Source organism: Lycorma delicatula, chromosome 10 (genome assembly GCF_047948215.1).
Source record: "Lycorma delicatula isolate Av1 chromosome 10, ASM4794821v1, whole genome shotgun sequence".
Lineage (NCBI taxonomy): Eukaryota > Metazoa > Arthropoda > Insecta > Hemiptera > Fulgoridae > Lycorma > Lycorma delicatula.
In genome coordinates this window covers 41,866,661-41,880,402 of record NC_134464.1, presented here as the reverse complement: position 1 = coordinate 41,880,402, position 13,742 = coordinate 41,866,661, and the positions used below count along the sequence as shown (strand labels likewise).

General features: G+C 27.2%; 1 protein-coding gene across 6 annotated transcripts in view; it reads left to right on the top strand.

Annotated features, from left to right (window-relative positions):
* Window positions 1-13,742, top strand: part of LOC142331723 (echinoderm microtubule-associated protein-like 2) — a 422,423-nt gene that overhangs the window by 384,996 nt on the left and 23,685 nt on the right. For 5 of the 6 annotated variants that reach the window (XM_075377770.1, XM_075377764.1, XM_075377766.1 and 2 more), the window contains 5 exons: window positions 4,784-4,941; window positions 6,714-6,971; window positions 7,331-7,468; window positions 11,181-11,297; window positions 12,931-12,978. In XM_075377770.1, coding sequence (XP_075233885.1) covers window positions 4,784-4,941; window positions 6,714-6,971; window positions 7,331-7,468; window positions 11,181-11,297; window positions 12,931-12,978 — 719 coding nt within the window. The remainder of the gene's footprint in view (window positions 1-4,783; window positions 4,942-6,713; window positions 6,972-7,330; window positions 7,469-11,180; window positions 11,298-12,930; window positions 12,979-13,742) is intronic. The other variant, XM_075377767.1, reaches the window with a different exon arrangement.

Genomic DNA, 13,742 nt, shown 5'->3' with positions numbered 1-13,742 from the left:
TTAAAGTGCTAAAAAATTCATCTTTCATTAATAACTGTAATTGAGTGGTTAGGCTATAATTTGTAACCATATATATTTTTATATTTTATATTTTTATATAACAATAAATAAACACTTATAATATTGTTAAATATTTTTATTCATAAATATATATTTTACTTGATTATTGTTATAATTTCAGATTGCAAAATGCTTTTAAAAGTTTAAGTTTTTGTGATTTCTCAAGATCTCATCAATAAAATATTAAGCAATCTAGTAATCATCATTTTATATATTTAGATCAAATTGATGTGGATGTTAAGAAGTATTTTAAATAACTTAATATCCTCTTAGAAGTTACAGTGTTTACCATGATTATTTTTTGTATATATATATATATAAACAACTTTACAACTACATTGTTGGGTAAAGTTAACAAAAAACACACAGCTAGTATTTGCCAAAAGAAATTGGACTTTATTGAAACCAAATGAATTTATGTTATAATTATAATCTTAAAACATAACAGGAAATCGTGAAATTAGCATAACTTAATACTACTTAATATATCAGTTGAATTAACAAATGAATAATGCTGTTAAATACAAAAATACATGAATAAACCTTTATAAATACACAGTGCAACAGAGTCGAAAAATAAGAGAGTTGTTTACAATAATTTCAGTATAGAAGGCGTTAAATCACAATATAAACATATTAAAATAAATAATAATGTAAATAGAATTTATTCTAATAGTAAGTTTTCTTGAAAGTATTAAGTTACAAAGAAGCACAAAAACATAACTTCATATCCGGAGTAATTCTCTTTAGATTAATTTAAGAGAATATGAATTCAGTGCATGAATAGGTAAGAATTAATCTCAGCGATTAACAAGTTAAATTAGATTAAATGAGAGAGTTGATTCCAATAAACCTTTCAAGTAAAGGTAATTTGCTCTGAGTAACTGACGTTTGAACACAAACTTTTGATGAACAACACGAAATATAATAATTGTTATCAATAATAATATATGAAATATATCGCACATAAGTTTTATAATTCTGAAGTAGCGTTTAAATTAAAAGTAGATTTGATGAGAACGATAGTTTGCATTTAATAACCCATAAAATGGGCTACACATGAATAAGGATAACATAAATGTTTAATATGAATAATAATGAATAATTTACACTTGCCTGTATCACACACAAATATTAGCCAGAGATGAACTCGTAAAAGCAAGTACAGATGAATACCTATGTAATCCTGGGCATAGTCCGCACGGGTGTATCAGGAATACAGAGGTGTGATGTGGTTTGGTGGTAGAATGATGTGTAGAATCTCAGATGTGTAGTGACGAGTTTTGAGATTCTGCTTGAATGAGAATGTTACCACAAAGTTTGCAGGAGAGTATGACCATAGGCGACTGCACTGGTGAGATGTTGGATCTACTCTGCCGAAAAGATGGTGAAAGAAAAAGGGGGAAACCAGATCCAGGTAGTGGACAGGAGAGAGTGTGTGTAAAAGACAAGAGATGTGTGCATGTATTAGTAAGGGGACGAAAGAATAATGGGTGTATGAAAAGGGGTAGTCAGAAATAACTCGATAGAAGAATGGACGCGGTCGCTAAGTATGACGGAGGGAGGGTCGAACACAAGAACAAATAATAAAAACAGATAGATTTGACGACACAAAAATTCGAAACAAAGCGAAGTTTAACATTCCAGTAATAATACAACGGGACCCACCCTAGCTTGGAATTCGTAGAAAATAACGGAAACTTTATGCCAGAATGGCGTAAACATACATGCTGCTTATAATGTTGGACTGTTTAAGGCAACTGAAAACTTATATGAAGTTCCTGTAATTCCAGAAATCCTGAAAAACATTCAGTTTTTAGGGTGATTGATCCCATATACTCTTCTATACTTTTTCTTTATCCGTTGATATTGATTCAACTATCAGTATACAAGCATGATGGAAATTGAGTCAGCTTTTCCTATTTGGTAGATTTATGAAAATGATCTAACTGATAATTAAGGTGGTTATTGGGTAAAGTTCAATCTCTTGATCCTTGCTGTAATCTAAGTACAAATGAAAAAATAATTTTCAAATACGACATTTTTCAATGAAACAAAGGCTAGGAATTTATAAAACTACCTTATAAGCTATCTTTTCCACAACAAATGTTTGAATGATTTCACCTTAAATTGTCATCGAAGATAGTTAAAATATTTAAAAATTTAATTATTTTGTTTGAAAATTATATTTAGAAATGTTTTAACAGTTTATGAAATTAAATGTTAGTCATAGGAACTTTTTAACCTCAAGAATATAATATATTTATGTTGACTACTCTGTTTTTATTTCAATATTATTTTCAATGTTCTGCCACTCTGTAAAAAACTAGGTATGAAAAACTTAAAATATGTGCTACATATACACTTTTAATTTTACTTTCTTTATAAAAAATAATTTATTTGGAATTCTATTACTCAACCTTATAATGTGGCCTGTGAAAGCCAGTTTCCTCTCGTCCATTATTTCTATTTATTTATTTTTTTTAACTTTCTAATGTCTGATTTTGTGGAGTTTATATGTGAAGTTAAGCTGTTATCCTTAGTAGGACCAAATATTTTCCTTAAATATTTCTTTTGGATAACTTTTTAAAGTCTTGGGTTGATCACTGTCAAATATTCTATAACATACAATACTTCTGGACAAATTACTGTAAAGGTCTTAAATTTACATTTATAGAGATAGACTTTTTATTGTAAATGTTTTGTTTATATAATAGGCCAATTTCATTTTGTTCATTCTATTTCTTTGGGCTATTTTTTTTTAGCCATTTCATTTTGTAGTTTCTCTGAGGTATTTAAATTATTTTACTTTTTTCTATTTTTTTCAGACTGGTTTTTAAAATATTTGGAATGTACAGTTTTCAATGTTTGCTTATTGAAATTTTAATCGTTGCTGGTGGTATAAATAGAAAGGACTTGAATTTTAATTTTTGTATAGTGGTTTTTTCATTTTTATTCATTAACCGAGAAATTTAATTGATATGCTCTAAAAAGAAAATGCTTTTTATTGATTTCATCTATTAAAAATGGGTTTATTAGAATACATAAAGGATATATATTTTTTTTTATACATTGGCACAGTATTTTTTAACAAATTTTTGTTTTCAATAGAGATTGTAAACTACTTTAGATATAATACTGTACTGAGAATGAGTAATGTACTGTTAGTTTGTTGAGTTTTGCATATATGTAAAAACTAGTGGCTACCAGTAGCTTTACACATGTGCTTGAGATGTAGGTTACCTCTTTCAGTGCTCATTTGTTTGATCTTCAATCTCAGCAGCTATAGAGAGCTTGAAGTTACAGGATTTTTTTGTAGCTTATATTTTTCTTTTTAAAATGTAAAATAAAAAAAGATTCATCAAAATCAGTGCAGTAGTATTCACTGAATGAAGAAATTTACGTTTCACAAAAAACTGCATAAGTTCTTCATTTTTCAAAATGAAAACTGCACAAGACTTATTTACATGTCTTTCTCATCCTCACCTCATTGGACCATAGGGGGAGATTCTTATTGTTCATTAGTTGAACAGATTGCAAAATACTTATTAGGGGAAAACAGTTTTGAAAAATTAATGTATAATATAGAGTTTTTTATAGCCTCTATGTTTCTCTATAAAAAGGGAAAGAAATAATAAAGATACATCAAAAATGCTACAGTAGTTTTTGCGTTTCCATCACGCAAAAACTTTCAGATTTATATATTAGTATGATTTTTCAAATGATAGTTCATATGACAGTAATGTGAACGATCTAGAATATTATAGTTTTATCGTGGACCTTATTATAATATTGCTTAAATTATCAATAAAAAAATCAGTTGTTATTAATCTTGTTCCTAATTAATTAAATATGATACATTAAAAAATAATAAGTAACTTACCAGTTATTTTAACAGTTACAGTCAGGTTAAAATTTGTGAATCAAATTAAAAATGTGAATCAGAATTCCATATTTAAACATGTAAATTTAGCACATGCTTAATATTAACAAAATAAACTAAAAATAAGTTCAACCCAATCAAAGTGGATGCATTATTACAAAAAGAGTGTGTACCATGCAAAGTATTTTTGACTTTTTATGTTCACAATTAATGGATCAAATTATCAATTTCAAAATTCATATGGAATCAAAAATTATTGATTTAGATTTCGATACCCTTAGTTATTGATTTTAAAAATTATTTTCTTTTCACTCAGATTTTATTACTTTTTTCAATTTGTTTTCAAATGTTGCAATACCAGTGCAATTGATTAATTTTTTGTATAGAATGAAAAAAAATCTCTTAAATTTCTTCTTAATAAGGTTTTATTTGGTATTTACAATTTATGTCATGAATTTGAAAACTTCTTTAAAAAAGTTGTACTTGTTTTAAAATAGTTTTTTAATAGTTGGAAGAAATTTGACTATAATTAATGAAACAAAAAAAGGGTTGAATTTAGAGCTTAAATGTTTTATATTGATTTTATTCCTCACATCATCTTAAAGACTATGTGGGAATATAGTGCAGAATTTTTGTATTATTTTAAATGTACTATGTGACATTTATTCAAGTACATAACTTTTCAGATGGAGATAAAATCATGTAAGTTGATGGCAAGTTTTAAAAAAAAAAAAAAATGTTTTTAGAAATAACTTTTTTTTAATATTTTTAAAGATTATCAATGATTTATGTTATATTTTTATAAATAATGTAACCGTAACCTTTTTAATCTTTTATCAGGTACAAACACAATCGCTCGTTTTGTACGTGGTGTACATGAAGGTTCAGTATTTTCCATATGTGTTCTAAAGGAAGGTAGTATTGTTACTGGAGGAGGTAAAGATGGTCGTCTTATACAGTTCGATTCTGAACTACAGCCTACTGGTTTTGAAGCTCAGGTAAGGTTGTGTCTAATTTTTTTGTTCACTTTATTTTATCTATTTAGTCCTTTTTGTTTTTTTTAATAATTCTATTTTGAATGAATAGGGGGCCTGGCCTCAACCCAGTAAACATCTCAGCTTTTAGTTTGGTTTTCGTTCATTTCCCAATGGTAAAAAATGCACTTTATGGATAGTCCCATAAGAAGATCATCACCCTTTTGACCAAAGTAAGCTAACCTGATTGGCTGCTAAAAAGTGGGATTCCATGATGTTACAAATAGAGCTTGGACAGGTTTAAGGAATAAGGAATGAAATAGAAATTCCATATTAAGAGCAAATTATATAGAGGCCCATGAGTTGTCTTTTCCAAGTTTAGGTCTGATTTTTTCTCAGAAACTAGAACTGAAAATTTCCAACTTTGCAATTTTTTTGAAAATTAACCATCAATTGAATCTTTCAGTTTTATTTTTCATATGGAATTATCTATTGATATTAGTGCGAGTCTCATGTAAATGTTTTTTTTTTTTTTTTAGAACTACCATATGTGTATGAATTTCTTCTGGATCCCTAGCCATGTAGAAATCTCAAACAAAATAGCCGAAGTTGCACTTGGCTAACATTCATGATACATGTATTCCATTTTGATTTTACCTGCATTGTGAAAAATCACTTGAAGGCAGTTTGTCAGTTTGATTGTGTTAACGATAAATTATTCAATAATATTACATTGTTGTAGGAATTCTTATCAGATGACGTTTGCTCAGAAGAAGTTTTTTGTTGTCAGATGTTCTTGAGCCACTCCAGGAAATTACATGATAATTTTATATTGTCTAGTAACAATGTATTAATTGTTTTAATTAAAACTCTAAAGCAGTATTTTTTGTTTATGTTTGGTTGATAATAAATAACCAAACTGTAAGAAACTAAACCCAGTCCATCTCAACCTAACAAATCAAATCAAGCATTAAAATAAAAAAGATCATTCTTAAAATAAATAAAAAAACAAAAAATAAAGACAAAGTAAATTTAAATCTTCAGTTAAATTTAAATCATCATTTTGATTAATCGAAGTAGATAATCGAGTACCATTCCTAACCCAATTACGAATTATTGTATCATCATCAGATGTAATTCATAAACAATACCATCAATAGGGGTAAAAATATTGTCATTTAGTGGGTTGTTTTGTTTTTGTTCATTTGTTAATACTTCATTAGTTGTTGACTCATAAAATAATTAAAAAACTTCAGTAAGGGAGTTACTATTTGACTGCCAACCACTACAGCATTAAAACTAGTATGGTTTAAATAATTATCACCATAAGTTTGTTCTATTATTTGATGCATCTAGTTAAAATTTATATCTAATTTAACACAAGAACTAATCTAAACACGGGTCCTTAAGTTAGCCTTCTTAAAAATCATCGAACAAACGGCATAGTTCTGTTGTAACATATCGTTTTATGGCACAAAGACTTTCTTATGTCAATAGCCTGTTAAAAATTGAATTTATTTATATCTGGCTATGCAGCAATATTAACTACATCTTGATATTGTGATTGATGTTTATCTGCTGCTTACATATTATGCTGATGAATTTTCTGAACAGATTTTGTATAACAAATCAAAATGGTATTATGTTTAATAAAACAATATTTTTAGCAAATGAGATGTGTTTTAAAATTATAAAATACCCAAAAGTTATGAAATAAATTTCTGTGTCAATATTTCCTTTTGATTCAAATGTTGTGTATAATCTTTTATTAAAGAAGTTGTTTTACTTACTTTCAGATAGCAGATCATGTCGGAGGTGTTCGAACAATATCAGAAGGCAGAGGATCACAGCTTTTGGTCGGTTCAACAAAGAACTGTATACTCATCGGTTCATTACCATTAGGTTTTAGTCCAGCTGTTCTTGGTCATACCGATGAATTATGGGCACTTGCCGCTCACCCATCATTGTCACAATTCTTAACAGCTGGTTTTGATAGAATAGTTCAATTATGGGACTGTATGGCACATTCTGTTGTGTGGAGCAAAGATATTGCTGTAAGTAATTTTAATTTTCAGTTTTTTCTTGCTCATCTCTCTTTAGTTCTGTTTTTATAATAGATGTGATTTTGATGAATTGTAATGAGTTTTTTCTGTTTCAGCCCTGTTTTATCCAACTATACAGAATGTAGTATTATCATAGATATCAATAAAAAAGAGTGTGTCAACTATTACATTTTTTTCTAATTCCTTTGTTCTGGACTTAAACCTAAATTTTACAATCTATCTTATTTTTGGTGGGGGTTTAATTTTCATATTATTAGTTAAATATCTTTCCAAAAGATATTTAAGTGTTACTATATATAATATGTTAGTAGATATTTTGCAGTAAAGATAAACTTTTTTTTTTTTTTTAGGAACAAGCACAATCTGCAGCATTTTCACCAGATGGAAGTGTAATTATTGTTGGTTGTGTTTCTGGTCGTTGGTTGGTTATGGATTCTGAAACAAGAGAAGTATACTCTGCACATACAGATGGAAATGAACCAATACAAGTTAGAAATAAGTTAATGTACTTTTTATTCTAACCCTTTAGATGTTTGAATATATAAATATGAATTATTTATATTATTGTTTTACTCATAAGAGTAAAAAAATGATGAAATGAATATGACTAAAAAAAGATGATCCAAGTTTTTAGAATTTCTATTATTTTATTAAATCTTTTATTGAGAATTTACAATCATGTAAATTTTTGAATGGATCATCTAAAAAGTGGCCATAATTAAACTTGTAGCTATTACAAACAGAATTTTTTTCCTCTGTTCTGTTTAGTAATGTTTTAATAGTAATGATGTACACAGCATAACATGAATCGTCTTAAAAAATTGTACATTCATTCTCAAGATCAAGTATTTCATGGATAAATTCTAACAATGTGTTAGATTCATTTCTTTCATCGTTAAAATAAATACAAAAAAGTTAAAATTTTAGAAAAAATTGAGTTTACAAAGTTGCATTATTGAAAAAAAAAATCAAAAAATAGATTTAGGATAAATAAAACAATACAAATTAATGATGAAACTTAATCTAAGAAGGGTAGTTATTTTACTAAAATAGGTTATCAAAATTGATTTCATTCATAAATAATTAGTAATTTAATTTATAAAAACTATTGATTCGGGTAGGTAAACACTATAAAAGTAAGCAAAATTTAGCAAAACTATGCCAAAAGGTTATCTTCATAATTCAGTTCAACTTCATGCTTCATGAAAATTAATTTAAATAAAATTAAACAAAGCAGTGTGAATGTTAAAAAAAAAAATAAAAATTGCAGTGTAAAAATTGTATTAAAAAAAAAACTATAAATTAATTGTAAAAAATGATAAAAAAAAGTAAGTTAATTTTGAAAGAAAAGAAGAAATCATGATTTATTAAGGTGAAATGCTTCAGGCTAGACAGTATGCAGAGCTATTACCTTGATTTCTCCTCTTGATATACATCAAGTCTTGATGTATAACCCTGATTTATTTCTATACATTTTATTTCTGTTTAACATAATACATGATCACACAGTTTAGTGTTGTATTTTGTATTCATTAATGTAATGATAGATTTTATTTTTTTGATAATTTATGAAGTTTCATAGTATTTTACGTGATATAATTAATAATAAGAAGTTGTAGAACCTGCCTATAGCACAGGGAAGAGCTGTTGCATTCCTCCAAGAACAAGGTATCTTAAAAATATTTACAGATTTAAAAAAAAAAACATTATGAAATTATAAATATGCAGAAATTTTGAAAGTGCAGTTTGAAATCATGTAAAGGTAAATAAAGGTGTTATGTAGATAACTGTATAGAGTGATTGTGGAGAGTTTTTGTATAAGTCAAGTGTAAGTCTTATACTTCCCAGATCACACAAATCAAAATTATTAGAATTCTGCAACTGGAAGTTAAATGTTTACAAAGAAATAGTAATTATATATAACATAATTTAAACATGGTTTGCTTCTTTTGCTTTCTCCAACAAGTGTCAAGAAAACTGGATAAGGTCACCTTATCGTAAAAACAATAATTATCTTATAGTTGGTAATAATAGGTAGTAACTAATACAACTAAAACGTAGTAGTATATTTTCAATTTTTTTTTCACGAAATGATAAATTTGAATTCTGTATTTTTCCATTTTATAGTTAATTGAAAGTTAAAAAATTTATATGTAACAAAAAATGCATGCTAATAAAGTAGTTTCTTTTTTAAAGAAATGAAGTAGCCCCAAATTGAAACTAATTTCAAAATAATTTTAAAAAAAGAAAAAGAAATTCATTTTCTTTTGTGAAAAATATTATGTAAATCCTTGACAGACTACTACATGAAGTAAAATTAAGTGAAACATTAAAATATATAAGTATGTAAGTAAAGAATTATGTAAAAAACATTACTCTTTGAGTAAATTTTGAGATGTGGGACTTATGGTAACTGTTTCCCCTTACTTCCTTGATCAATTGATCCTGCACCATTGAATAAATTACCTAAATGTGTAACCAAAGTGACATGCAAGTATAATGGAATTATCAGATGGATAATGGAATATAAGAATGTGACTTTGACTCAAGAAATAACAAAAAAGAAAAAATAATTTTTTGGGTTTGTCCTTTATGGGCATTTGAATATGTCTAAAGCCAGAAAGTACTGTGTATTTCAAAATGAATATCAGGGTTTTAAAACTGTCTAATATTTCTCGAGTTTCATGCACATTGATTAATTATACAAAATAAAAATTGAAATAAAAGAGCATTTCAAACAGTTTTAGCTGTGTGCAAGTTCTAAAATCTACAGATTATGGTTTGCGTGTCAGCTTTACAAATGAAATTATGCACTGTGACGATGAAGACCTTCTTTATCATGTTGTATTCAGAAATGAATTAACATTCTATGTTAATGAAAATGTAAACACTCATATTGTATGCATCTGAGGATCAGAAAATCCTCACAAAATATTACGGTGTGAACGAGACTTCCCAAAACTGAATGTTTGTGCCATACCTCGACGGCAAGTTTATGGCTCACTCTTTTTCGCAGAAGTCTGGGATGAACTGTCTTGATATGCTACAACTATGGCTCTTTCCTCAACTGCAATATGAACCATAGAACTTTATTTGGCAACAAGATGATGCACCTTCTCACTGGCATAATGCTGTACATGATTGGTTGACTAAAATTCTCCCCGACCATTGGGTTGGTCACTAGAGACCAGATGACAGGTCTTGTTTGTCATGGCCTCCACATTAAACCGATCTGATCCTGTACAATTTTTTTCTTTGGGGGTTTATAAAGTATCAAGTGTATGTGGTACTATTATCAGCTGACCTACTCAACTTGAGATACAGGATTAAAGCAGCTGTCTCATCAGTTACTCCAGACTTGCTTTAAAGTATAGGATGAACTCTCCTACCAGCTGAATGTCTGCCATGTGATGAATGGTGCTCACCTTGAATACTATAGGAAAAACTGTTTGAGTTGCCTCTTTATTTCATATATAATTTATCAGCATAAGTAAAACTTAATAGATATTATATAACTTTAAAACCTTGATATTTATTTTGAAGCATACAGTGTATCATTTACCTAAAAGAGATTAAATTATTGAAAAAATTTACCTTCCCTTTGATTAAGATTTTGAAATATGAGACCTATAAGGTCTATATTTCCCTGGTCTCTTGATTAATTGTGACCAAAATTAAAAGACATCAATACCATCGTAACAAATTTCATCCCAATCGGTCCATATAATCTGAAGATATCAAGCAGAAAGTAAGGCAACACAATTCCTGTACATTTTTTAAATTTTTATTCACTACAATTGTCATTTTAATTAGCTGGTGGAGTGGGTCATGAAATGTCAAGATCTGCATAAACCGTCACATAAAATTTGATCCTAAATCTATACTTTCCCTTATATAATAGCTGTATAATAAGTATGAAGCCAGGAAAGTAGAAATAATATTAGAGAATGGTAAATGAAAGGATTACTCAAAATTGAAGAATTATTATTTGAAGAAATTACTATTATATTTATGCATAATCATTTACTTTATTTAATAATCACAACAAATAAAATAACAATGTTATTTTATTACTTGAAATATAATAAAACTTTACTTGAAATTTTTTTAATAAATAATTTTGAAAGTGATTAGTAAAAATTATTATTTTATATTTTATAATAAATTGTAGATTAAATTTATCCTAATTAAATTTTTTAGGTTGTAAGATATTCACCAGATGGTAGATTACTAGCATTAGGTTCTAGAGACAACAATATTTACATCTACCAAGTAAATGAAGATATGCGGAAATACAGTCGTGTTGGACGGTGTACAGTAAGTGTTGTTTTAATTATTTATCTACAGATATAACTTTGTATAGAGAAATTTTATTCTAATATAAATCAAGCATAAAATTATAATTTTTTTTGTATGAAGTTTGAATTTGAATGTATATTGATGTACGAGCATTGTATTATTGTGTATTATAATTTTGTACAAGTTTTCTTATTTTGTACGTTTTGTATTATACTTGTTATGAATCTAGTGTAGCATTATGTCTGTTTCTTTTCTTTAAAAAAAGTAATAAAAAAAAAATTGTATATATATTAAATCTTACTGACAACTGTCCAGTAAATGGAATCTTGTGTTATCTGTTATTTAAGTCTCTCATTTTTATCCTTCTTTTTTATATAATTTAATCAGTTATTGTGTTATTATAAAATACTTTTTTCATAATTCATTTTTTCAGTGATCCCTGAACATAAATTTAATGTCTGATTTAAATATAATGATAAGAAATCATTTTTTTATCATTAATATGAATATATGTATACACTGATTGTCTGAAAAAGAACAGAACTCTGCAGTTTTGAATTAAATTTACTTTATTAGATTTAGAATTACAAATGTATGTGTCTTATTACTTGAAAGTACAAAGTCAAACATTTTTTTTAGCTTTAAATTTAACTCATTATAAGCACCATTTATAGCCCTGCAGATGTCAAATCAACAATCTACTTCATTTCACACTCTGGCAATCATGTCTGCTGTTACTCTGGCGCAGGTGGTCGAGCAACTTGATTTTTTCTTTGTATATGATGTCTTTTACATAGCATGAAAAGAAGAAATCTATTGTTGTCAAGTCGGGACTTGACAGTGACCAATCAAAGGAAGTTTTTCTGCCTATTCAACTTTCTGAAAACCTGTTGTTGAGCGTAGTCCACACAACTTCTGCATGATATGGAGAGGCTGAAATTGTTGGAAATAAGGCCTCCTATATTTTCAATCTGTGGAAACACAAAGTTCTAAATAAGATTGATCAAGGGCTATGTTTATGAGAAAAAAGCTGAATACAAGCAAATTACAAGATTTTGATTAGTTTGCAGACTCCCAAGATGTAGAACATTTAAAAGAATTTTATAATAAAAAGTTCACTTTTGTGGTTGTATTTTTAAGGCTTCAGATTTTGATTTTTCTAATTGATTTTGTAACGAAAATTATTTCTTTAAAATATAGTTTTAAATAACAGGGTTTTGCATGCTGTTCCTGTAAAAAGATCTTATTATTTAATTATATTATGATATAGATGTTAGTGCGAATTACAATACTCTGAAATTTTTATGATATTGCATCTTATTCTTTAAATAATACATAATAATATTAATGTATAATTCAGTTTTTAAAAGAAATGACAGTATTTTTTAACTAAACAGAAGATAACTAAAATTACAAGAGGGAATAAATTTTTGAATTTGTGGATGGGCACCATATTATGTATATTTATGGAAAAACTATTATATTTCAAAACTATTATATTTCAATGGATTTTTAACATTAATATTATTTAAATTCTCTATTATGAATGTATAAGATATTTAAAATAATAATGTTGAGTTCATGTTATTATGTATTTTATTCTGTGTTTTATTTATTGATTCTTAAGATTATTTTTTTATGCTACATTAAGGTAGAGAGGAAACGTAGACGGAGTATGTCTTCGCTTATCTCTATACTGGTGGGTTCTCCACACTCTTTTACTCATTGTTCATATTTTTTTTTAATTTTTTCGTTTTTTTGTTAATGCTGTAGTTGATGGCTTGATTTGGTTTGTATATTTACCTATTCTGCTTATTCTTTTTTTTAAAGCTTTTTTTGATGATGTTTTTTCACAGTTTTTTTGCATATTTCTTGAAGACTATAAACAAACATTTATTTATGGTATAACTGCTTTTCTAGTTACTATTTTATTTTTTAACTGACTAATAAATAGAAGAAGTTTTCATTTTGACTAGTGTCACACATTTTTTATTATCTCTTTTTTTTTGTTTAACCTCCTCTGATAATTCCATTGTTAGGTTTTTCTACAAAACTTAGTGCAATGTATTTTTAAAAAAAAATTATTTTGTGTAGATGATTTGATTTTTAAATCAAATTATCATTGTTATCAAATTATCTATTGTATTATTATTAGCATAATGTTATAAACTGAGATGTTATTCTGGTATTTAAAGTTTTGTGTACGAAAATTCAATAAAATAGTTGGAAAACTTAAAGTAACATATCCCACATTTTAAAGAGTTTTACATCATCCTCATTTATGATGATGTATGTTGGTTCTGTGTGCTCCATTTTTAATTTTATTAATACCCAATAGTAAAATATATATTTCTGTGTGAAATCTCCGTCCCTTCATTTCAACAGTAGTTTTTTCATTAATCTCTTATGAACATACAAGTTTTTTAATTTTGTTTTTCTTTCTAATATAGGTAAAGATTATTT